General features: G+C 35.3%; 1 protein-coding gene across 5 annotated transcripts in view; it reads right to left on the reverse strand.

The window, feature by feature from the left end:
* Positions 1-11,044: 11,044 nt before the first annotated feature.
* Positions 11,045-24,580, reverse strand: part of SH3GLB1 (SH3 domain containing GRB2 like, endophilin B1) — a gene marked incomplete at both ends in the record, with an annotated part of 32,432 nt that continues 18,896 nt past the window's right edge. The window contains 6 exons of one of the 5 annotated variants that reach the window (XM_084241900.1): positions 11,045-11,152; positions 11,496-11,724; positions 17,091-17,191; positions 17,587-17,676; positions 21,743-21,766; positions 23,298-23,336. In XM_084241900.1, the coding sequence (XP_084098026.1) occupies positions 11,045-11,152; positions 11,496-11,724; positions 17,091-17,191; positions 17,587-17,676; positions 21,743-21,766; positions 23,298-23,336 (591 nt within the window). Of the gene's footprint in view, positions 11,153-11,495; positions 11,725-17,090; positions 17,192-17,586; positions 17,677-21,742; positions 21,767-23,249; positions 23,337-24,580 lie in introns of all 5 variants that reach the window. The other 4 variants (XM_084241898.1, XM_084241901.1, XM_084241899.1 and 1 more) reach the window with 4 other exon arrangements.

Consider the following 24,580-nt stretch of genomic DNA (forward strand, 5'->3'; position numbering starts at 1 on the left):
GAGACAAATTTATACAGCATCATCTCTAATGGCTGAATTTTGGAATAAACTTCCAATCCATGGGTTCTTTTCCCTGTTCCTGGCAAAATTATATTCTGAGCATTTTCAATTGCTCATCAAATTACTCATTAGTAATGGCCTATTGAATTGATAGAGTCAGTATAATGGTATTACATTTCAGCTTAATTTAATAGCTTGGAGTAATATTTTGGTCCTGTCATTATTCTCTTTTATTGTTCCTGCAGATAAGTCAGATTTAAAGTGAAATACAAAAAGCCAGTTTTAATCTCTCTGTGTTATTTAAACAAGTTTTCAAACATGTGCTTTGGAATCATTTGGGGAGCTTGTTGAAATACAAAAGGGCTGGGTCCCAAGACTCTGGAGACTGCACTTTGAGAACCACTGATTGAAGCCAAGCCTGACTTCTCTGCACTTTCAGAAGGCATTGCTAATGGATCTGAAAGACACACACTGGGCTTGATGATCATTGTACATTTTTTTTTTTTCACTTGGATAAACAGCAACTTATAACTACTTTAAGAACAACATTTTTTCTGCCCCAAGAAAAGTTACTAGGCAGGAAATAATGGGTCACTGTCCGTATTTGGGAGCACCTATAAAAATTGGTGTCTGTGTTATACACTTATTAGGAGCTGGGGCTTGGGATATGGGGGACAAGGAATAAGAACTAGCTGGATTACATCCTGGTTCTGTGACTCTCTAAATTCTGTTTCTTCATCTATAAAATGGGATAAAGGATACCTGCCTTTTTATCAGGTTTAAAGAAAACAATGCACATAAAGTGCTCAATAAGTGTTAGCAACATTTTCAGGGGATGGAAAAACTCAATAATGCCTAAGACTGTAAGTATCACCATTATATTTCCTCTTTAGAGCCCTTTAGAAAGTCTGAGCATGTAGAGAATCCTTTCCCTGTGAGATCTAAGTTAGTTAGGTTATGTCCAGGTAGAGAGGGGTTTCTAAAGAATTTTCTCACAGGTATAATTTAGTCTTTCTAGAACATTTAGGCTGAAGACCTTTGTTCTCTAAAATTAAATGTAAAGAAAACGAAATCATTGTTTGCTTACCAATAGATTGCACATACTATTCAAGTTAATTAGTATTTTTCAACTTATTTTTATTAGCATTAGTTACTGTTAAAACATGGACAACTTTGTTTTGTCTAGGTCATCTTAGAATATAGCACTGGAAGGACCTTTGAGACCATCTAATTAATCCTTTCATTTTACGCATGAGAAATCTATGGACCTGACAGTTTAAGTGAATGATTTGCTTGGGGGCGCACATAACCACAAATTTAATCTACTGTACTTGTGATCTAAGAAAGAATGGCTGGTGATGAACTATTCTAAAACTACAATTATGTAAATCTTCTGCAACAGGTGATTGGATTATATCCAAATACTCTATTTGGATGGTAAATTCCTACAGTTTCCTAGGATCACATATGAAACAAATGTGTTTTCAGGAATTCATCAGGAAGTTATAGGGAATATTACTTGGAATGAAGTTATTCATTTTGTAAGTCCATGACTGAAACTGTTTCATAATCAGAGCATGCAATTGGTAACATGTGTTTTGAAAAATTCTGGGCCAAAATGATCATGTGCATATCTATAATACAGAGCTCTGGAGTGTCAAAGTCTTATTTTTGCATGGCCAGGGTTGTTTTTCTGAGAAAAATCTTGACCTTTTCTCCAATTATCCCTTTTGGCAGAGGTGTAGTGACTTTCTGTAGAGATTTCAGTTGGTTAACTTTTGGTAGAAAGAAACTTCAACACATTTTTACATGATTTATTAAAGTAATGGGATCTGTACTCTATGTTCTCATCAGAGAATTCCAAGTCTTTAGCTACCAAACTCGTGAACAACTTGGTGATGAGAAATATATACGGATCTTTGCTTGACGGATGTGTAGTTTGATCATTACTTTAAAAATTCTGATAATGATGATGATAATAGAAATTATGTGTTTATTAAGTGCCAGTTACTGAATCAAGTCCTTTCATGCATTATTTCATTTAATCCTCACAACCAGTGTTCCTACAATTTCAGCATTCATAAAGTCACGTGAGAGCTTGTTAAAACGCAAATTGTTTCTGACTCAGTAGGAGCCTGAGAATTTGCATTTCTAATACATTTCTAGGTGATACTAAAGCTGCTGATCTGGGAGTCATGTTCTGAGCAAGACTATCTGCCACAAACCTAGAAGGCAGGAATCAGAGTTATGGAAATTGCTCAACACATAGCAGTACTGACAGAGTTGGGGTTTGAAGTATTGCTCCTTTGAGCCAAAGTATCTGGTCTTAGTTTCAGGAGGTTTTGCAGTAAGACATTTTGTCCTGGTAGAAACAGTAATAGCAACCGTAATAGTAATTGGTAATAGTAATAGTATAAAAGCTAGCAATAGGATAGGACTCATTGCTCCCAAATACTTAGTTCAAGTACTTTAAAACAAATGGATGTTATGAGATGGTTCTAATCCAAGTCAGACTGAGTCACATGATATAGACTCCAGGAGTGAATTTGTGATGAAAGCAGAAATAAACTAGATTGGTAACACCCTTCTCCCCCACCAGCTGCAAAGGCAATAGGATGAAGGGGCGGAGTACTGGTTTCTAGTCTGGTAAGTGTCCCATAGTGGACTTTGTCTTCATCAGCCAGCCTTGTGGGGCCTGCTGCTAAAAGGATTGGCTACAGTATATAAAGTGAAAGAGCTCTTGCGCTTGGGACTTGAGAGTCCCTCAAATGAACATAGTGGAGAAGGAAGATGTGACTCTTGTCATACCATAGTGCTCTGACTTCCAGCTCCATCTGAGGAAGCAGTGAAGCAGGCACCGGGGACTGCACATAGCCCTAAAGAAAGGGGTGGGGTGGGGGTTGGGATTAACAATAAGCACAGATGATTGGATTCCATCCCTGTCACAAGATGGTCTCTCTGAGTTACATATAAATGAGGAAAAGGGCCATGTAACCACTGTAAGACTTTTGAGTCATGATGAGCAACTTTATTGCCTACAATTAAACTATCTTAATTAAAACATTCTATACCCACTTCTCTAGAATGCAGCTTCCAAAGTCAGTGTTGACTTTCTTTTTTTTTTTTTTTTAAAAAAAAATTTTATTTATTTATTTATTTATTTATTTATTTATTTATTTATTTATACAAGCACTGGGTACAGTCAGAAGTGCGGAAGAGTGAGAGAATTCACCAGAGTCAGAGCAGGGAACAGAATAGGCAGACTGATGAAGTACACTGCTGGGGGGAGCAGCAGGCGGCAGGAGAGGTCTGCGCGCCATGTGGGACCCTCGCCGGTGGCCGGGGATCGAACCAGCGCTGCAGAGGCCATGGGCAGCTTCACAGCCCAGCGCTCAACTGCTGCGCCACCAGGGGAGGCCCAGTGTTGACTTTCTTAAGTCACCAAGTTTCAGCCTTCCAACTCGTTTCACTGGCAGTGGCCACAGAAATTTTGTGAGGAAACTGAGATAGGAGTGTGATGAGCTAGAATGAGGCAAGAGGGTGGCCTCTGCATCCCCTCTCCACCAGCAGGTAGAAAGGAGACTGTTGGCATAAATAATGTTCCTAGAGATTCTTAAAAGTATGTGGGGAAGGGGAAATCCTCCACTTGCTGGTGATCTGATAGGTGAAGTGTCTGAGTGTTATATGATCATTTTCTGGGTGTTATATGATCATTTTGTCCATTTATACTCCCAGGTTGATGAAAACTATAATACAGCAATCATGTGACATTTAGACCTTGAATCAGGGCAAGAACTCTGACCTCTTAACTCTGGTTTAGTGTTCCATGTTGTCTTCATTGCTGCCGTTATGAGCAGCCTCCTCCTAAGCAGACAGTGAGAATACAGGTGAATGGTATATTTGAAGTTTGATCATGCTTCCTTTTTGACTACTAGAACCCAAGTCAGATTTGCCATTCACAAATAGCAATTATTCAAGATCTTTCATCATGTATTTTCGGGCTATTTTTACAATTTTTACTTTGTGTATGTACCTTTTCCTATTATTTTCCTGTTTTTGAAAGAAGGAAAAGGGAGTACGTACAGAAAGAAAAAGGTGGAAAAAAGGTAGAGACAGAGAGTTAACCCATCTTACAGAGGACATAGAAAAATTTAAGTGTGAATAGCCTGACTTCATTGAGGTGACTTGTCCTGAATTTATTTGCAATATAGATGTAACCAGCAAAAATGTCTGCTCCCTAATAAATTATTTTCCAAAATACATTCAGTGATGAGCTCTGTATAAAATGAAGTCAATGGGAAGTACTAATGACTGATCTTGGGTTTACTCTCAAAGATATGTGTTTTCTATGATATTGAAGTTCAAATGAGGCTTCTTTTTTTTTTTTTAGGGAAAACTCATAGCACCAAATTTGAATCATTAAATAGAGCTTTTGTAGAAATTAATAGCTCTTTTGCGGCAATCAGCCATGGGGGATATGAAACTCAACTTTCACTGTGCTAGGAAGTAGGGAACACAAAGTCCCTGTCCTTGAGCTCAGCTAGGTTAGCAAGTAATTGCAATTCAAGGCAATAAAGACCATAGTTGAGTTACAGTATATATACATGATTAGTCCCTCACAACCTCCCCTCCCCTATGGCCCCCAGGACTAGTGAAATATCTTCATAGAAAAGGGAGTCTATGAGGGTGTTCAGGTGGAGTTGACCAGAAGAAACTATATGTTAAAAAGGTAAACAGGCATCAAAACTATGTTGCTGGAGGGGAATAGCTACTCAAGTTTCAGACAGCTCCACTTGAACATGGGATTACTAGAAACACGTGCCTCAAACCTTAATGCATGAGGCTTTGAGAAAATTTGGTTGCAATTATAACACAGTTTCTTTCATCTCATGTCATTTGTCTTCTCGTAAATCTGCAGTCTCTTGTATCGCCTGCCTTATGACACTTTAAATTGGCTCTTATTGGCTGAGTAGTTTGAAGTTATAATCAACAAAAGTAGAGCTAATTTAAACATAGCAGGGTTCTTAGGGGTTCATCCAAATGTTAAAAAGGGTTTGGTCTCAGGCCTCCCCTGGTGGCGCAGGCGGTTGAGTACAGCACTGTGAAGCTGTCCGCAGCCTCTGCAGCGCAGGTTTGATCCCCGCCGGCCCGCGAGGGTCCCACAAGGCATGGCAGACTTCTCCTGTCTCTCCCGCTGCTCCCCTCAGCAGTGCATTTTGTCAGTCTGCCTGTTCTGTTCCCCACTCTGTCTCTGGTGAATCCTCTCACCCTTCTGTGCATCTGCATCTGGCCTGTACCCCGATTCTTGTATATATATATATTTTTTTTTGTGGGACCCTCGCTGGTGGCCGGGGAACAAACTGGCGCTGCAGAGGCTGCGGGCAGCCTCGCAGCCCAGCGCTCAACCGCTGCGCCACCAGCGGAGGCCCATAAATAAATAAATAAATTTTTAAAAAGGGTTTGGTCTCTGGGGTTTTGTCAGCTATGGTTACTGTAGCGTTAATCCTGAGCCATGTATCTTTTGGAAATACTGCTGAGCTACTTTTTAGAATTTGGGTACTCCCCTACATATATTTTTCATTATGGATGAATCAATTCTGTGTTCTCTGGTCCTGGAGATGACATCAGAATGTATCACCATTACCATATCTGTCAGGTAATGGCACACATAAAGATCAGCTGTGGCCCAAGGGTGGGGCAGTATCTGTTGGATGGGGAGGTTGGCATTGCAGACATGTCTAGTTCACCACTTTAGAATAATACGGATTACCCCTTTGGTACACTGTCTTACAGCACAGTAGAAATATCCCAACCTTGTTTGGGAGTTTTTTTCTGGTTAGGATATCTAAATTATGTGATTTCGGAAAAGTAAAACAGGTGTTTTAAGATTTTGTAGGTATAGCAGGATTGTTTTATGAGTTTTCAAGAAGATTTTAGTCAGTAAAGGTAGTGATATTTACTACACAAAGGAAGAAATTAGCTACTATTTTAACATACACAATGGAAATCCTAGTAAGTTATGTTAGGTGCCAGGCAATTTGTCCATCATATGGTGATAACTACAAGATAAACTTGTATTATTCTCCTTCTAGAATGAGTATACAGGCTCAAAAAGTTTGACTGACACAAAGCGAGGCAACCAAGTGGGAGGATTAAGTGTTCTAACTTCCTGTTTCTGCTTTCCCTATTTTGGCTGTGCTACCTAAAACCAGAGGTAAGGCTGCATCAAAATTATCATAGATTCCAGCCTATTTGTTTATCTACCATTTTAGCAAAAGTCAGAAAGGTAATAGTACTTCAGGCAGACTGAATAAAAGGGGCCAGCTAGTACTACAAACATGCCCAAAGCACCACAAAATACATACTAGAAGGTAGAGAGAGCAGTAAATGTCATGTCAGAATAATTTAAGACTGATCTGGGTTTTAATTTTGCAGGGTCTTTTTATCTTCTTCTTACCCTTTATTTTTAACTGTAGAACATTCATCTGGAAACCCTCCAAAAGAGAAACAATAGTCTTCCACATACTGCTGATAAAAGTGTAAACTGATATTTTCCAGGGGGCAAAGTGGCAGTAACAAAAGCTTTTAAAACTTGGCATACTCTCCTTTAGCAATTGCACTTCCAAGTATTCATCTTAAGGAAATATTAAGAGCACACAGAAGATTTAGCAACACAATTTTCTTTAAAGCAGTTTATTAGTGAAAAATTGGAAACAACCTAAAAATTCAATAGTTCAATAAAATGAGGCACATATGATGGAGCCATGTAGCCAATAGAAAAGATGTAGAAATCTATCTGACACGGCAGGATAGTCATGATATTAAGTGAAAAAGTTACAAACAGTATGTACAAGTTGATACCATTAAAAAAATTATAAATGTACAGAGGAATCTGGAAGATAGTACAACTAAATAACAGTTCTCCCTGGATAGTGGCATGATAGGTGGTTTTAATCTTTTAAACTACATTTTCGTTTTTTATCAACATGTCTATGACATGTATTATAAAAAAAAAGCATTAATACTTAAAAGTCTTCTTTGAAGTAGGAATGAGAGCAGAACTTAGCAGCCAGAGGCACAAGGATGTACATGTTTAGTCTGATACCACTTTAATGGTTTGTCAGGGTGCACTGATGTCAAATTGTCACTGGGTGCAGTGGAAATGCGGGTTTAGACTTTTAGACTATAAGGGATCCACTCCTAGAAAACCTTCATAAATACTGGCATTCCAAGCAGTATTTCCTCTGTACTAAGCACACCCTTACATTGCCCAGCTGAGAGAAGTATTGTTAAGAAGGCAAGGCAAATTTCTCAAGTGATGTCAGCTATTTGGCCTGAGGTGAAAGGCAGTTGTTCTTTGTTTTTCTGAAGTGGTTCTCAAACTTTAGAGAGCAACAGAACCACTCAAATATTTGTAAAGACACAGATTGCTGTGTTCTACCCTGAAAAGTTTGATTCAGTGGGTCTTAGGTAAGTCTTAGGAGCTGTATTTTTTTTCATTTGACAAATATTTACTGAGTACATAAATGTGCTACATCTTGTGCTAAGAACTCGGACTTTTAGCTATGATCAAAAAATGTATAGTTTTTTCTCAGGTAGCCTATATTCTAGAATGACAGATACATACTAAACATTATTACAAAAGTAACTACATAATTGTAATTATGCTTAGTGCTAGAACATAGTAAGAGTAAAGACACAGTTTTTCTCTTAAAATATTAAATAAACAGTTGCATGGAAGAACTAAGGCTAGTTCTAGAGCCCCCTGGAAACAAAAAGTTAAGTACAAAAGTACAGAAATGACTTGGAAATATGAGTTAGCATTTTAAGCAAGTTTCCAGGTGATGCTGCTACTTATTGCCTGCCTTGGGGTTCACACTTAGAGAACCACTGTCTTACTGGGTAGATTTTCTCGTTGAAATAATGTGGGAGAAAGTGCAGGTGTGCTCATGGGACTTCCTTCTTCCCTCTGGAGCCTCATCATGAGGTAAGAGCCACCTAATCAGGAGAGGGGTTGAGGGAAATTTGGCTTTAAGTCAAATTGTGAAACATCTGTATATTATGGCTCCGCACCCTAGAATTAAGTGCTACATATTAGGCATCCTCCTTCAAAACTGCAGGCATTGGGGAGGTAGGGAAGAAATTTTTGAGGAGTACTGTCAACAAAGTGTGGAGGTAAGCTGGACTTATCTGGGTAAACAAGGCTGTTTCTTGTTGTGCATGCCTCCACTCTCTCCTCCATTTTATTTCAGAAATATCCTTTTAACACTTGGTCCTCCATTCTCTTCCACTGTTATGGTGGAGGATAACAGCAGATTGAGGATGGACTCTAATCCACTGGTGATTATGGTCTCAAGTTTCTTATTTTTCATGTTACAATGAGGAATATTCCCATTTTGGGACTTAATCTTCTACAATATGAATTTTCCTGATTAGCACCATAAAAGATTTAATTAACAGCTTGAGGTTAAATTACCTTGAAGACAAATGTAGATATATATATATAATCCAATCTCTTTTTCCCCCGTTCGTTCACAAAACCTATACTTATTTCCAAGTTTATTATTTTATTCATATGTGCATCTTTCACATGTTGTTATACCTACAGATTAAGTTCAGGGGCATGGAGTTTAAATCATTCTGAATTGCACCATGAATTAGGCTTCCCAAGCTTTTCTTCCATGCCTAAGAATCTTTATGGGCCTTTACCTGAGTAAAAATTAAACCTATGACTTTCTAAAATAAGCCAAAACTAAGATAACCCCCCCTCCCCCAAACCCTCAACCAATCAAACAAAATCCCATTAAAATGAAAAGGAATAAACATAAGAACAAGTTCACATATTGTGGTGAATCTATAGGAGCCAAAGGCACAAGGCTTTGGACTTTAACATTGCGGAAGCCTTCTGTACACTATTGGGTTATTATAATCAACATACAATTGATGAAAAGCAGAAGTTTCTGAGAAAAAGTTACATTAACTGGTGAAGTTATACCTCGATCTGGGTCTGATTATAAACAGGGTCAAGGATACAACTGATAAGAACAGGGCAAGAATATAAAAGAGGTCTCCCTGGTACAGTTATAAACAAGGCTTACAGTCTGGGTAGGTCAGGAAGCTATGGATGCTAACAAGGGGAAATAGAGAATATTTCTATTATGTGCCAAGCCTTTCCCTAAAAATTGCCTAATATACAAGATAACATTTGCTATGTAATCCTCAAAATAATCCCAAGGGTTGCATAATTATCATCATATATTAATGGCAGTTAATACAATGCCTGAATAGAAATTTAAAGATCACAGTATGTGAGGAAGACTGGATTTAAACCCAGGACCATTTCACTCCATTACTCATATTCTTTCAAATCTACTTCCCATAAACCTAATTTGTCATTGCTGTTTAAGTTGACTTGAATTTTTTTCTAGGCTCTCTTAAATTCTAAAGCTGGCCTCCTAGGACATAATAGATAATAATCTATGCTGGCTGTAGAACCTCTTTTCTGTGGGGCAAAAGTTTCACTCACATGGTTCTCGAGTTAACTAGCTTTAGCAGTATTTGGGGTTCTTTAAGAGTACTACTGTTAAAAGTTTGGCCTTGTGAAACAAATCAAAATATGTTTGATTAATTTGGGGCTCTTAACTCAAAAGGATTATTTTTAAATGCTGTTTCAAGTATTCTTTGTTTTATAAAGTACTAAAAATTATCATTTTAATACATTAACATTACCTGAAGAAATGAACTATGCCTTTGCACATTATGCTTATGCCTCATCAAAACACCTCCCATTCCCCCAAATTTGAATTAGGTGATTCCCCAAGTCTCAAACACAGTACCCAGATTTCTTCAATCATGAAACTGATTATGTTACATGACAATTGTTTATTTTTCAGTATCCACTGGTCCCTTAAGATTGTCAGAGGACAGGACTGTGGCATCTTGCACAGGGTAGTTTTTAATTTATCTGCATAGTGCCTGACCCTCAACAAATGCTTAAATAAATGAATGAGAGCAGAAGTTCTAACATGGAAGCAAGCTGCTGACTCATGGCACTAGTCCAAATTAGTGGTTTTCTGATTACAAGTGTGTCATTAATCACTTCATTAGCAGGTGTTTCATAACTAGAGATCCTGATCAAGAAAAGCCTAAATTCATTTTAAAAGTTTCAAAATTCTATTAGTAGGCTCAGAATAACCAAAAGTTTATTCTGTTTGTATACAATTTGCTTTATGATGAATGTAGCCACATTAATTATATTTATAAGGATTTTTGTTCCTAATGGATCTAACTCAGATTATGCATGAAATTGTGCCAACTGAACAATCTTAAAAACACTATTTAGTGAAATGAACTTGTCCCAGATGTTTTAGAACCTTAGCTGCAAATATGCCAGAGAAATATGGTAACAATTCTCAAGGACTAATTTTTAAATTTAAAAGAAACTATTCAGTAGTTCTTATAAAACAAACCTTCAAAATAACCCATCAAAATATAGTATTAAAATTATTCAATTTCTGTTGTAAAACAAAGTAAGCTGGTATAACTGCATTTCTGTTTATAGAAACATTCAGAAACATTCTTCATAAAAGAGGTTTATACTCTAGAGTTCTTTTTAATCCAAAAGTTTAAAACAAATTTTAATTTTATCCTTTGGCTATTAAGTATATCTAATAAATGAGTCATTGATATCAATTCACAATAAATTTATTTTACATAAGAGGAAAAACTTGCCATTAATGAAAAATTCAGTAGAAAACAGTTCTGCTTTAAGTTGGGGTTCAAAAGTAGAAGCTGCTTATTAGTGAAACCTCAGTAGAAAGATTTTTAAGAAAACATTCTTGGCATGAAAGCTCTAACACAAATTTTGTAATGAAATATTTACCATGCAACTTTATTGGCAGAAAGACCAGTTTCTGATCGCTGGTATCTTCTTTTCACTTTCTTAAGACATTAACATGGACGATACTTATAAACCTGCTTTATTTAGAGTTAACTGTATATAAATATGGTGTCATGATGGGTAATCTTTCCATAGCCCACCTATTTAATTGAGTAGTTCTAAGTAGGTTACCGGCACCCTGCCCTTCTGATTTCCCCTTTCTCCCATTAGCCAGTCTGAATCCATTCCAACGACACTGAACACAGTGATCACCTATAAAATAAAATTTTTCCAGTTATTAACTGTATTAAAAAATAAAGAAAACTACGAATTGCATTTCATTTGCTTAAACTATTCACTATCAAAAGACTAAACATTGTTTTTGCTGAAAGGTTATTATTTGAGACAGATTTAGAAATTTTCAGTTATTTAACCATTAAAAGTTTAAAATAATTTTATGTTAGTTGATTTTATAAACTGTTACTATAACCATCTGAAATCAATGACAGTATTAAGATAAACCAATTTCAAGTAAGTAATGAGGAATTTGCATTTCACTATAATACTAGAAGTTATGTCAACCTGTATTTTCTTCTTATACCCATATATTACTCACCTCATCTGCCAGAAGTGATAATTCACTACTATTTGCAGCATCATAATCATACAGAACCCTGGCCTTCCTGCTGCCACTGCATTCCTTAAGGTCAATGAGGTTGGAAGGAGAGGTGATTACTAGGCCACTTGTTGATGTCAGTGCAGAAGAACCAATCACATTTGATGAAGCAGATGATACAGGTGTCACAGAAGCCTGATTGTTGTTACTATGGTAATTGGATGGAAAACTGTTGAAAAGAAAATGGCCAATTATCTATTTCAAAGTGACCAAAGCTCCTGAATATCACCACTGGGTGGCACTATTTACTTTCTATCAACTTCTGCTTTGGCTAAAGATTTAGATGTTAATAATATTTGAAGGACAATTATCACTACCACTTCTGGCAAAATACAGCTCTTCTGCCCACTTCTGACTATGTAGGTTCTCTCTCTTTTTTTCCCATATTCCTAATAAACTGGTCCTTTAAAAATGTTAAAAAAAAAAATAAGGACACAGTATGCTTGCTACCCAGCTTATTCCTCTTGGGCCAATTACACAGAAAAAATTCAGGTGGTTTTCAAAAATAAATCCTTGAAAGTTTGTTTCAAAGTTGTCTACAAATATAAACTAAATGTTTTTAAAAAGGAGTTACTTCTAACCAGAAAAAATGAGTCTATCTTAAAACACTTCCAAAAAACTTCTATTAGTATGTTTTACCAATAAATCTTCCCTTTATGAGTTGTTCAATAAAATATAAATGAAAAACTATTCAAATGTTAGATTCCACCACAGGAATGAAGCTTTCTCAAGCTAATTTTCTGAGAAAATTATACAGAACTTTCTTTTTAATAAAACCAATCCATTTCTTATTTGTTCAAGTGACAAATACGAGTATCTTGGACTCTAGCATCACTACCATAAGTTGACACTGAAGACACAAAGATGAAACAATACCATTCCTTTATGGAAATATAGACAAGTGAGGAGATGAATATTCAAATCATAGGTCATACTGAAGACCCAATGGGAGTCAATAAGAACAGGGTAAATTTCCCAAGTTCATTTATACTGTTTTAGGGGAAATAATAAAAGATTTATTAGCAAACATTGAAATCCTTGTGATCAATGTGCTTAAAATTTTAAAGATAATTAGAATTTTCAAGGAATTGTATGGCTACTATTTTTTCCAGTAGTACTATTTAAATGGAAGAAAATGTAAAACAACTGGCCTATAATCATTTTAATCCAGCCATTTCTAAGGTTAAAAATTACTATAAAATTTATATTTGAATTTTAATAAATATACCAGTTGAAGTATAAAAGGTCTCATCTGGTAGGATGGATGAAATCTATCACTCCATGAATTACAATTTTCTTTTTTGTGTTATGACCGTGTGTCATCTGGAAATCATAGCAAGCAGCAAAATTCCCTTTACCTTTACCCTCTTTTGAAGACTTCCCTCCACATCTTATGCTTGTTTTTTTATCTTCTACATTCTTTTTATCATTGATACTAGAGATGGATAGAGTAGCTGTATGTTCCTCATTACCATTTCTACACAGTCCTGCCCCAAACTATCTCTTACTGCAATATTCATTCTGTTCCTTTCATTTCTAGATTTTAACTTTTGAGTCACTGTACTATATCTTGATCCTTGGTGATTTTAAAATCCAGATTGGTAATTTTCCAACACTTTGGAAGAACAAGTCTCAGAGCCATGAACGCAACTCTTCTAGTGATTTTGTCTGATCCTAGTTCAGCTATCCATTCCCATTCTCTCATCTAGACCTTATTCATTTCAATAACTGTAAACCTTCCAATAATAATTTCCAGCATTTCATTCTCTGATCACCATCTTTTTTCCTACAACTCTCACTTCAACAAGCTTATTTTGGTTCTATGGTCCTACAATAAATCTACTGTCTATGAGCCTACTAACACTCCCTTCAAGTTCATGGCTGATTACTGTAATATGATTTCATCTCCCATGCCACTTACTTCATCTTACTCACTTGGTAAAAGAAAGTATCTCTTTACGAACTCAGTAGGTATCTACTGTGATGGGAGAAAAAATACAAAACCATGTTGTCTGATCTTACATTCAATTTATAAGTAGGAAACTCAATATAGTTCCACAACCCTACCTGGCAATTACACTGCATTTTTTCTAGTACATTCACTTTCCATTCTCCTAATTACTATTATATACCCTTTCATCTATCCTCAAAATTCCTGCAATTATCCCTAGACCTTATACTTAGCCCATGAGTAGGGGTGTGTGTGTGTGTGTGTCTGTCTGTGTCTCTCTCGCTGGCGGCTGGGGAACTAACCGGCTCTGCAGAGGCTGCGGCCTGCCTCGCAGCCCAGCACTCAACCGCTGCACCACCAGGGGAGGCCCGATGATTAGTTCCTTTTAACCGGAGAGAGAACCAGGAAACTTCCATACTCTTGCTCATCTCTCCTCTTACTGAAATGTCTATGTTCCTAAAGCTAATTTCTCCACCTGTCCATAAATCTCATCCCTTTTGCCTCAAGATTATCACACTAGTAATTCTTCCCTTGCCCATATTACATTTTCTCCATTTATTGCATCATTCCCACTATTTTAAAAACAAGTTCTCATTTCTTCTGTCTTAAAAAATAAAAATCAACCAGACTATACTTTCTCCTCTGGCTACTGTTCCACTTTACTCTAAAACTCTTGGAAAGATTTACCTAAACTTAGCAACCCAATTCCATTCCCTTACACTCTTAAGTTTCAAACAAGATTTTGTCCCTACTGTTCCACCAAAATCACTCTTGCTGAGGTAAGCAATAACTGTTCAGTAATAACCCTCAATTCACCTGACCTATCTAGTGATCATAACAGACCACTCCCTTCTGCTTTTCTACATCATCATCTTCATTTGACCTCTAGGCTCTGCAACTGATTTAAGTCTTAACTTATTGCCCACTCCTTAGCAGGTTCCTCCTGTTGGAGTACTTCAGAAGAGTTCAGTCCTTAGTCCTTTTCTCTACCTATACTTGTTCCCCTGATGATTTCATTTAGTCTCAGATTTAAATGTGGTTGATGCTGACGACTTTCTATTTTAAATCTCCAATTGACTCCCCCAAACTTCAGGTTTGCATACACTTAAATTGGTTATCTCCATTTAGAAGCTTTAATAGATATCTCCAATTTAACATGTTTAAAATTGGGCTTCTGATATACCATATGTGCCCTGCCCAATGCAACCTGCTTTCCTGTGGCATTCACCATTTTAATTATCCACAACTCCATTTCAGTTGCTCAGGTTAAAACTGCAGTAATTTTTGACTCCTCCAAGCCTTATACACATAAAATCTGCTAGTAAATCCTCCTCATTCTACCTTTAAAATGCACCCAGTCGCTACATGCAAAAGAATGAAGCTTGACCACCACCTCACACCATACACAAAAATCAACTCAAAATGGATTAAAGAACTAGACATAAGACCTGAAACCATAAAATATATAGAAGGAAATATAGGCGAAACACTACGTGATTTGCACATCAAAGACATCTTTACAGACACATCACCCAAAGCAGTGATAGTGAAGGCAAAGATAAACAGCTGGGACTATATCAAATTAAAGAGCTTTTGCACAGCAAAAGAGACAATAACAAAAACAAAGAGAAACCCCACCAACTGGGAGAACATTTTTGCACCCAACACTAAAGATAAAGGACTGATCACAAAAATCTGCAAAGAGCTGATGAGACTCAACAACAACAAAGAAAATAATCCAGTCAAAAAATGGGCAGAAGAGCTTAAAAGAAACTTCTCTGAAGAGGAAATGCAAATGGCCAACAGGCATATGAAAAAATGTTCAACATCACTTGTCATCAGGGAAATGCAAATCAAAACTACCATGAGATACCATCTTACACCAGTGAGAATGGCACATATTAAAAAAACTAGCAACAACAAATGTTGGCGAGGGTGTGGAGAAAAAGGAACTCTTCTGCACTGTTGGTGGGAGTGCAAACTGGTCCAACCACTGTGGAAAGCTGTGTGGAGATTTCTGGACCTACTAAACATAGAGCTTCCATATGACCCAGCAATTCCACTCCTAGGTATTTACCCAAAGGACACAGAAACATCAATTCCAAAGAACACCTGCACCCCTATGTTTATAGCAGCACTGTTTACAATAGCTAAGCTTTGGAAACAACCCAAATGCCCAAAAATAGATGACTGGATCAAGAAGATGTGGTACATATATACCATGGAATATTACTCAGCATTCAAAAAAGATAAACACATGCAATTTGCTGCAACATGGATGGCGCTGGAAGGGATCATGCTCAGCGAAATAAGCCAAAAAGAAAAAGAAAAATACCGGATGGTCTCACTCATAGCAGGAATCTAGAAAACTTAAATAAGGGACCAGGAAAATGAATAACTATAAGAAAGTGAAAATCAAAATCAACAAAAAACTATGAACCAGAGACACTTTTAGGGGGGCGGGGGCGGGAGGGGAGGGATTGGGGTCAGAATGGGGGGCTGCAATTGTATGGGGAATATAACAATAAAATTTATAAAAAAAAAAAAATACATATTTGTTTTTTGAAAAAAAAAAAAAAAATGCACCCAGGGTTTGACCATGCCCAGAAGAGTATGTGGGGACAGCTGAAGCCCTACCTAAGTGATTTCTGATATTCAGCTACTACTTACTACCAACACTGCTATTGGAATGATTTACATTAAAACCTGGCTCTACTTTTTAGAAATAACATTTGAATTTTTAATGTGGATCTGGATGAATTTTTAAGTTTTGCATATTTCTCTATACTGTCTTATAAAATACAACCTGCAACAGATTATAAAGGCCAAAACTTTCCCCCAGTCTCTATCAGAATTCTCTGAGGGCAGGGAGACAAGCTAGACTTTCTTCCTTAGAATAATAGCCCTGGTTTCCCTTTATTACTTCCCTTTACCTATTATTTAGCTTACCGCAATAACTAGGTTTTGTCTGAATGGATTTTTTTATGTTGAGTTTATCTTAAAGTGCAGCAATAAGTATATTTTCTTTAAAAGGCTAAGTTTCAAACATTGTGTGGCTTTAAGAAGAATACAAATATGAATAGTAACCAACAGCAACCCCATTCCTGCACTTTGTAGTAAGACAAAGCGAAAAGAAAGTACTAAGGCTTCTTTGGCTTAAAGTAGTTGTAACGATGTGTGAAAAAAGTGGTGTTCTGCTTTCAGGTATTTATACCACTAACAAAACTTTCAATATATAGAAGTGCAAATTTTTCTGTAAATCTTATTACAATAACCGGTGATATTAGACTACAACTCAGTTTTAAGATCTAAAATTAGCTTCTAGATATGCAATTTTGTTCCAGGTCTAGTTTGAAGAATACACAGAAGGGAATACTAAAATGACATATTTTTTTTTATTCCTTGTAATAACTTCTCTTAATATTCCGCCTTCAAATGTCACATAAAGTCTCATCTTAATGGTTCCACACCATTTATATACAAAAACCTTTAATTCTCCTAATTATCACCTTTATTAATTCATACATAAAAATCTGCATTTCTTCCCTTATCAGAAATTTTGCATGTGAAAAGGAAAATATTACCTTCCCAGTTGTTTCTGGAGGTCTAACATATACTGGTAACACTGTGCATAGTAAGTCATCTGGGCTTCTACAAAGTCATTCAGACAGCGAAGGTGATGGGCCTGTAAGGGAAAGTCAGTCACTTCTAGGCTCTATTATGTACTTAAAGTGGCAAATGCTAAGAGGAGACAGAACACAACATGGAACTCAGGAAAAAATCACCAGTATCTAGCATTTTACTACAAGGTTTATTAAAATTGACACTGGTCAACAGTGTAACAATAATCTGTTTGTTAACAAAATCTAGCAATTGGATATGATGATGGTGAGAGAACAAGGGATGAGACATAAGTAAAATTTAAAATAATTTTTATTTTTCATAAAATGTTTTATCTTTGGAAGTGCCACAATTTACCCCTTGGTACATGACTGAAATAGTTCATTATTTCCTCTCTAAATTGCCTTAGGACTTATCAAATTTTTTGTTTCAAATGAATTTCCAAGACTGAACACTCACGTGTGTACTGCTGATTCCCTCTAACAGAAGTCTGGTAATCTCTGCTTGACGATCAAATTCACTTTGAGTTATTCTTAATTCCTGTTCAGACTTAAATTGGAAAATAGTTTTAGACTCTCATTACAAGACTTAGTCTGTTTTATGTACATTTATTTTGGCAGTTAACAAAAATCCTCTAAACCCCAAATGATAATCTGGCAATTCCCTGATTCTGCTGTGTATATAAATTGGTCTCTGGTTTCTAGACCTTAGCTTTTTATATATTCCTCAGTCTAGACAGACTGTTTCCTTACCAATAGCTGGCTTAAAAGAATCTATTACTGCCAAAATTTAACGATATACACATAAACACCTAGAAAAATTATCGGCTAGTGAATGTATTTTAGCACATCCTCTAGTATCAATTTTGTTAATTTTTAACATTTACAAAATCTTAAGAGTATTACTAGTTTTTGTATAAAATATTGCAAATGTTCATAATTAGTGTAGTTATAGTACTTTGAAGATAAAGATAGTCTTCAATCTCAAGTGAAAAAATTTAGAGCAAAGTGATATAGGCTTATAACCGCTTATGTTTAGTTCTATAAACAGGTATATCTTAGATTCTTTTTTTTTAAAGATTTATTTACTTATGCATACAAGAACTGGGGTACAGGTCAGAGGTGTAGGGGGGGGGGTGAGAGGATTCACCAGAGAGAGTGGGAACAGACCAGGCAGAATGACTGAAATACACTGCTGAGGGGAGCAGCAGGCCAGTCAGGAGAGGTCTGCTGCGCCACATGGGATGCTCTCTAGCCGGCTGGGGATCGAACTCCTGCTGCAGTGGCTACGGATAGCTTCATAGGTTGCGTCTTAACCCCTTGCGCCACCAGGGAGGCCCCAGTTCTCAGATTCTTTCAAAGGATTCTTTGTTCTACAGGAGAATTAATTTTTGTTTTCCTTTCAAACTTTGCATAAAATATGCCTTAAGCAAAAATATTATCCATAAACTATGCTAGAATTTTTCTATAATGTATGGGTGACCTTTTAAATAAGTGGTGTTCTGGTAAATCAGCTCCCTGAAAAACAAATAAACAAAAGCGCTAATGTGCTGAATATCATGGTATAAATACTCTCAACACAGCTGATTTCAAGCTACCAAGTTGAAGTCACTAACCTGGGAGTTGGAAAGAGTGGCACATTACTACTGACCTCAACCATTTCATATAAGTTTACTCTTGGGACTAAACAGTCACTAAAAATCCACAGGATCTAAAAACAGTCAATACTCCAAACAATGTCCTCTCAAACTTTTAGCCAGAGCTGGTTGAAGTAAGTAAAGAGGAGAAAATAAAATCTCAGCTCTCACAATAGTTACCTTATTTCCCTACTGGGAATCATTGATGATACAATGATTACTTCATTATAACATATTACATCTGTAGGATTAATGGCTCCCTCCTCCCTGCCATATCCAACTCATTATAGTATTTTCAAACTGCAGTTAAGTATAAAAATAAGGTCCTAGTCTTTTTCTCACCTCATCTCCCTTTCCTTCACTTGTTAGTAGTAAGTATTAATCCAGTGAACCAGTTAACAAGAAAGTAGCAGCAAATTAGATAATCAGTTGGTATACTGAGTCTCATGCCACTGCTAGAGACCTGGCTAGGGGACTAAGAATTGACCACTAGAATCAATTACTTATGGAAATAAGATTGAATGACTCAGTAAGTAAGGAGTTTAAATTTATTTGACTGAAACAAGAATACATGGTGCTTTAATAACAGGGTTAAAGTCAGCTTCATCTGGAAGTTAGTGTGAAGCAGAACAAAGTCCTAGGAAAAGAATGAATATTCTTCCTAAGGAAAGCGTTAAGAAAAAAATTACTTCAGTTTTATATTTGCAATATTTATTGTTCTGCTTGGTTGAATGCAAAAATTTTGATTAATAGAAGTAGCCACAAAAAAACTAAAAATAAATGAACTTCATAGCTAGTTGCATGTAGTTCTTTGTGAAAGTACAAACTAATTAAATAGCATTTAACAGGAAAGACAGAAACATCTACTATATGGGACAATTTCTATACAAGGTTATTAGCAAGCAAGGTAGGTTCAGATAAAAGAGATCAGGAGGGCCTGAGTCTGAAGAAGAAATTAATGTTTTAAAGCTAAGAACACCATAAATACACATACACAAATACAGAAAATAATCTCATTAAGGAAAAGGGATAAGTCTTAAATGCCTAAGCAAAATGTGACTACTTGGGAAGAAAGGCACCATGTTACAAAGCCTAGGAAATCATTTTTCTATACAATCTAAGCTTTATATTTAGAAAAGGCAAATGATAGGAAAGAAACGGATCTTATTTCTTGAAGAAGTTTCAGTATACGTCTGGGGAGTTTGACAGTTGTCCCAAACCATCTCTATTTCAGACACAAATACCTGATCATAATAATTAAGGTTGATATCATTGAAATTAGGGCCTGCATAATCAATTTACTTAGGAAGAAAATGGTCCATATTAGAAATACAAAAGAGGTTTAAAGAGATAATGAATTTAAGGGGTTTTTATTCTATTCTCCAGATTTCTCAACTTTATAAAGATGCAGAATTGTATGGAAAAGACATTCTACTCTTAGAATTATTGCTCCTGGGCTAACTGACAGAGAGAGAGAGAGAGAGAAAGAGAGAGAGAGAGAGAGAGAGTGTGTGTATGTGTGTGTGTGTGGTGAATAGTATAGAGTGTAGAATAACTGGGGTATGAGAGTTCTTTTAGGATGTAACTTGGAAAAGGGGCAAGAATTTGTTGGTTTATAATATCAGAACTTGCTAACTTGAGGCATTTGCTCTTTGTAGTTACCTATTTTTTTTTTATGAATTTACATCTTAAAATATTCCAGGAATATGAAAATTTAAAATTATGTTTTTATTTCTATTTTGCTTTATTTCCTTAAATTTATTTCATATAAAATGTAAATATTTGTTTCATGAGTTTCTTCTATTATATCAAATATGTCTCAAGCTGGCAGAGAATGCAGAATCAAATCAGTTTTTGGCGGCCCTGTATGCAAACCAAAGGGGAAGAGACCCAGGTTTTCTTGTTTAATTTCTGTTACTTGGTGCCCCTTTCTGTGCTAGAGTTTTAGGAAAAAATCAGAAGCCATAATGGAACCATAATAACTAAGCTCATAAATAGATTCCACAAAGGGGACTGAGAACATAAGAATTTGCCTTTTATTTCCAAGTCAGGAAACAGACTGCTTAGCCAGGAATTTTACACCTTCAGGAGATAAAAAGCTAACATTTATAAAATTATTAATAGTCAGAAGCTATAATTACTACCTGCCCCTAGTCTCCAGCAATTGTTCTCATTTGGAGATCAGATTTTGGTAAGCCTGAACAAGAGTAAGTCAAAACTGCTTCTGAAGACCTTAAGTAGTATTTGAAACAAATCTGCATTAAAGTCATTAATTTTATTCCTTAAACTCTTGCTGAGATACTTGATTTTGCAGCCCTGAGAAGATCAGAAATGGTAACACAGGCAGAGGAACTGCTATGAGCAGTCACAAGGGCAGCTTCTAAAAGTGACAGTTTGACACTGAGGGAGGAGACTACATACTTCAAAAACAATGAATCTAATTGTTATACAGTAAAATAATGAACATAATAAATCACTCTAACTGTAAGTAAAATTAAATGTTATCCTGTATCTAGTACAGCCCAATAAAGTACTTTTATACAAACATTTTCAACTAGAGTGAGTGATTAAAAATTAACTTTGCAAATGGAGAGAACCAGTTTTAGTTACATAGAAAATTCATTTGTGTGACATGACATGTACCATTCTCTAAAAATAACAGGACATGTTGTTAACTATATTTTATATAATTGTCATATGAATAGACCAAGTTTAAACTGTCTTTTGGCAAGGCATTGTAAAGATTACTACTGAATGCTATACTGAGAAACAGTGTGTGCAACCACATCTCTGCTACATTGTTTTATTGCTCTATGGAGCTACTACCAACCAGACAGACATAAGCTTTCCATAAAAATTTTCAGATTTTATAATCTATAATACAAAGACTGTGAGTTGCCCCATAGTTGTTGCCCAATAAATATTTACTGAGTGAATGACAATTAAATTTGTTTCATAAGTCTATAATAATTTACTTACTTTTGTCACTTCCTCTGCCCAAATCTAGCCAGCATTAAAAATTAGAGAAAAATATAGAGTATGAAAGAAAGTTGGAATTTAGTATTTTCTACAACTTAGTATAGAAAAATGTAAATATTTTAATTAAAATGACATACTTTTCCAGAATCACATCAACATGTTAAACACTGGTAACTAAATCGGTGTAGCTTAATATACTGTGAAAGTATGCCTTCATATATATCAATACTATTGATTTTTGAATTTTATGTTAATTCTGTAAGTTAATAAAAATAGCAGCTTGCCCAAATGGAGAGTAAATAATCCCTCTTAGTTCTAGTTTCTATTTTAGAAAATGATTAATGATAGGTTTGGCCTAACGTATTTCTAATTTCTCATTTAGAGCTAACATTTTAGCATTTTAGGAAATTAAAACAGAGGATAAATCTGACACAGGCATTTTGGGGGTGTGGGCACAATAAACAAGATAAAATGAATTTGAAAAACCTGTTATAATCAGTGTTACAACATTAAGGAAAACCTATGATTTAAATACTAAATTACCAATGACTAAACTAGTCTCACATTTTTCATTTTCAGTTACCTACAGGTAGGACAATGGAAATATATTAATGCATTCTCTTGCTATCTGGACAAAGCCCTAATTTAGCCAGGGCTTCAATAATTATAATAGTTAAAAAAAAAAAAACAATAAAATGCATTTTACATTTCTGTATATTACATGGATTTTCCTCCCTGCATTTAGTTTAATGCTACTAGAATCAAAACAGTCAAGCAATTGCTAATTTATTATAACAGTACCACAGACATGCCATGTCTATGGAAATTATATGTGTAGAAGTATAATAGCAAACACTTTATGTATAAAATCTTTATGGCTACATTTATATACTCTTTTGGGCTATGTTCAGATTTTGCAAATTTGCTTTGTTATAAAAATTTAAAATTCCTAACATCTTGAAAATTTTCTAAAATAGAATTCAATAAATATTTTGGCTATTATATAACACTACTTATTGCCAGTTCTAGCCTAACACTATCACTATCCTGGCAACTTTCTTAAGTGAATTAGCATTGGATGGGAAATGAGTCTTGCCAGTATAAACTACTGGTGTTTGTCTTTGACTGGAATTGCTGAAGAAATTCTATGTTGAGTTTGGGTAAAAATAAGGTAAATACTGAAGATACTAAGAAGCAAAGTCAATTTGTATACCTTATTTACACCCTTCTCTAAGTTGTGCCACCTAAACTTAACATATTTCATTGCATTAAAAAAGCACCATATGTATAAATTCAGATTCCAAAATCTGAATTTGGCATAGCTAATTTATTTTTCAGTTAGAACAGACAATTTCTTTTCTTCACGTTCCAATATTACTTCAGTTACTATTCCCTATATTATGTTAGACATAATGAATGCATATCTTTGAAAAGACTTTCACATGCAGATGAATAGCAAGAGAAGGCACTTTATTTAAGATGTAGAAAACACAGTAGGCCAACAAACCTTCAGCCATTTTACATGCAGGAAGTTGAGCATGTAAGAGAAATTTACCATAATGTTATCTCCTTCAAGGCGAGCTGAATTTAGTTGCTTAAGTGCATAAGTAAGAGACAAAGAACACATTATACCAATGAACACAATGAACCAAGTTACTTCTACACAATAAAAAACACACAACTAAGTATTAGAAGAGCTGATAAAACACTTATTTTATTTTTGAGAAATGTTTTTGATGTTGTTTTACCACTCTAAAACATGCAAAACACATATTAGTTAAGTAACAATATTGAAAACAGACATACTTTTTTTAACTGAGAGAATTAATCATCAAAAGTTCAATCTACTATACTAGACTCTAAACTCAAGGAGCAGAGATTTTACATTATTTATCTGTGAACTACTCAGTATTGTGCCTAATTTATTGAATTAACATTAAAAAAAATAAAAAGAAGCCACAAGAAACTAGTAAATAATTTAAAAAAAATACGGGCTGATATGCACAGTCCCAAATCTTACTTACAGAGGAATAACTAGTCACAAAACAATCCATGGAAACTTAAGAATTAAAATCAAAGAAATTGTGAAGTTAGAGAAACCACTTCAACTGCACACTAGGAACCAAAGCAATGTGTCAAAGCAGCAAAACGCAAACCTAAACTCCTCGTGGTTTCCATTTTTCTGTATTCTTCAAGTAAATGGAAGAGAAATACAGAAAAAAATGAAAAAAGATCACAAAATTTAGGCATGTGTCAAGATTTTAAGTGATTACAAATTAAGAGAACCTTGCCTTCCCAAAGTATTTCAGATTCACTGGTATAAAGTTTGAAGAAAAGCTGATCATCTTGGGGGAAATAACACAAATAATCAGGAAATGTACATTTTTATCTAGACTAATATTTTTAATATTTGGCTGCACTTAAATTTTATTTTCTGCAATATATAAATTCTATAAAAGGTGAATGTAAAATTATTGAGTAAAGTCATTTGTAAAGTCTTTCATTTTTATTTTAAATACAAATTCTCATGTAAAAAAATTCTGCCCCCAAAAATACACAACATAGTAAAACTGTCAAGATCATTTCTGAATACATTAACAAAAAAACTCTCTAAATTTGTCAACTATTACATTTAGGTCTTACAGATTTTAATAGCAGTGGTAAAATAATTTAGAAAAATCAAAGGACCTAAAACACAATTAAATTCATGCGCTTTCTAACATTTTCCGGGTAAAAAACTAGACTATCATAAGCTTGTAATGGTGCTTAACAAAGTTGTGTATTGACACTGTTCTTATTCCTTAAACATTACTGGGCATATATAAGCATTTTGATTGA

The sequence above is a fragment of the Talpa europaea genome (assembly GCF_964194135.1).
Source record: "Talpa europaea genome assembly, chromosome: 9".
NCBI lineage: Eukaryota > Metazoa > Chordata > Mammalia > Eulipotyphla > Talpidae > Talpa > Talpa europaea.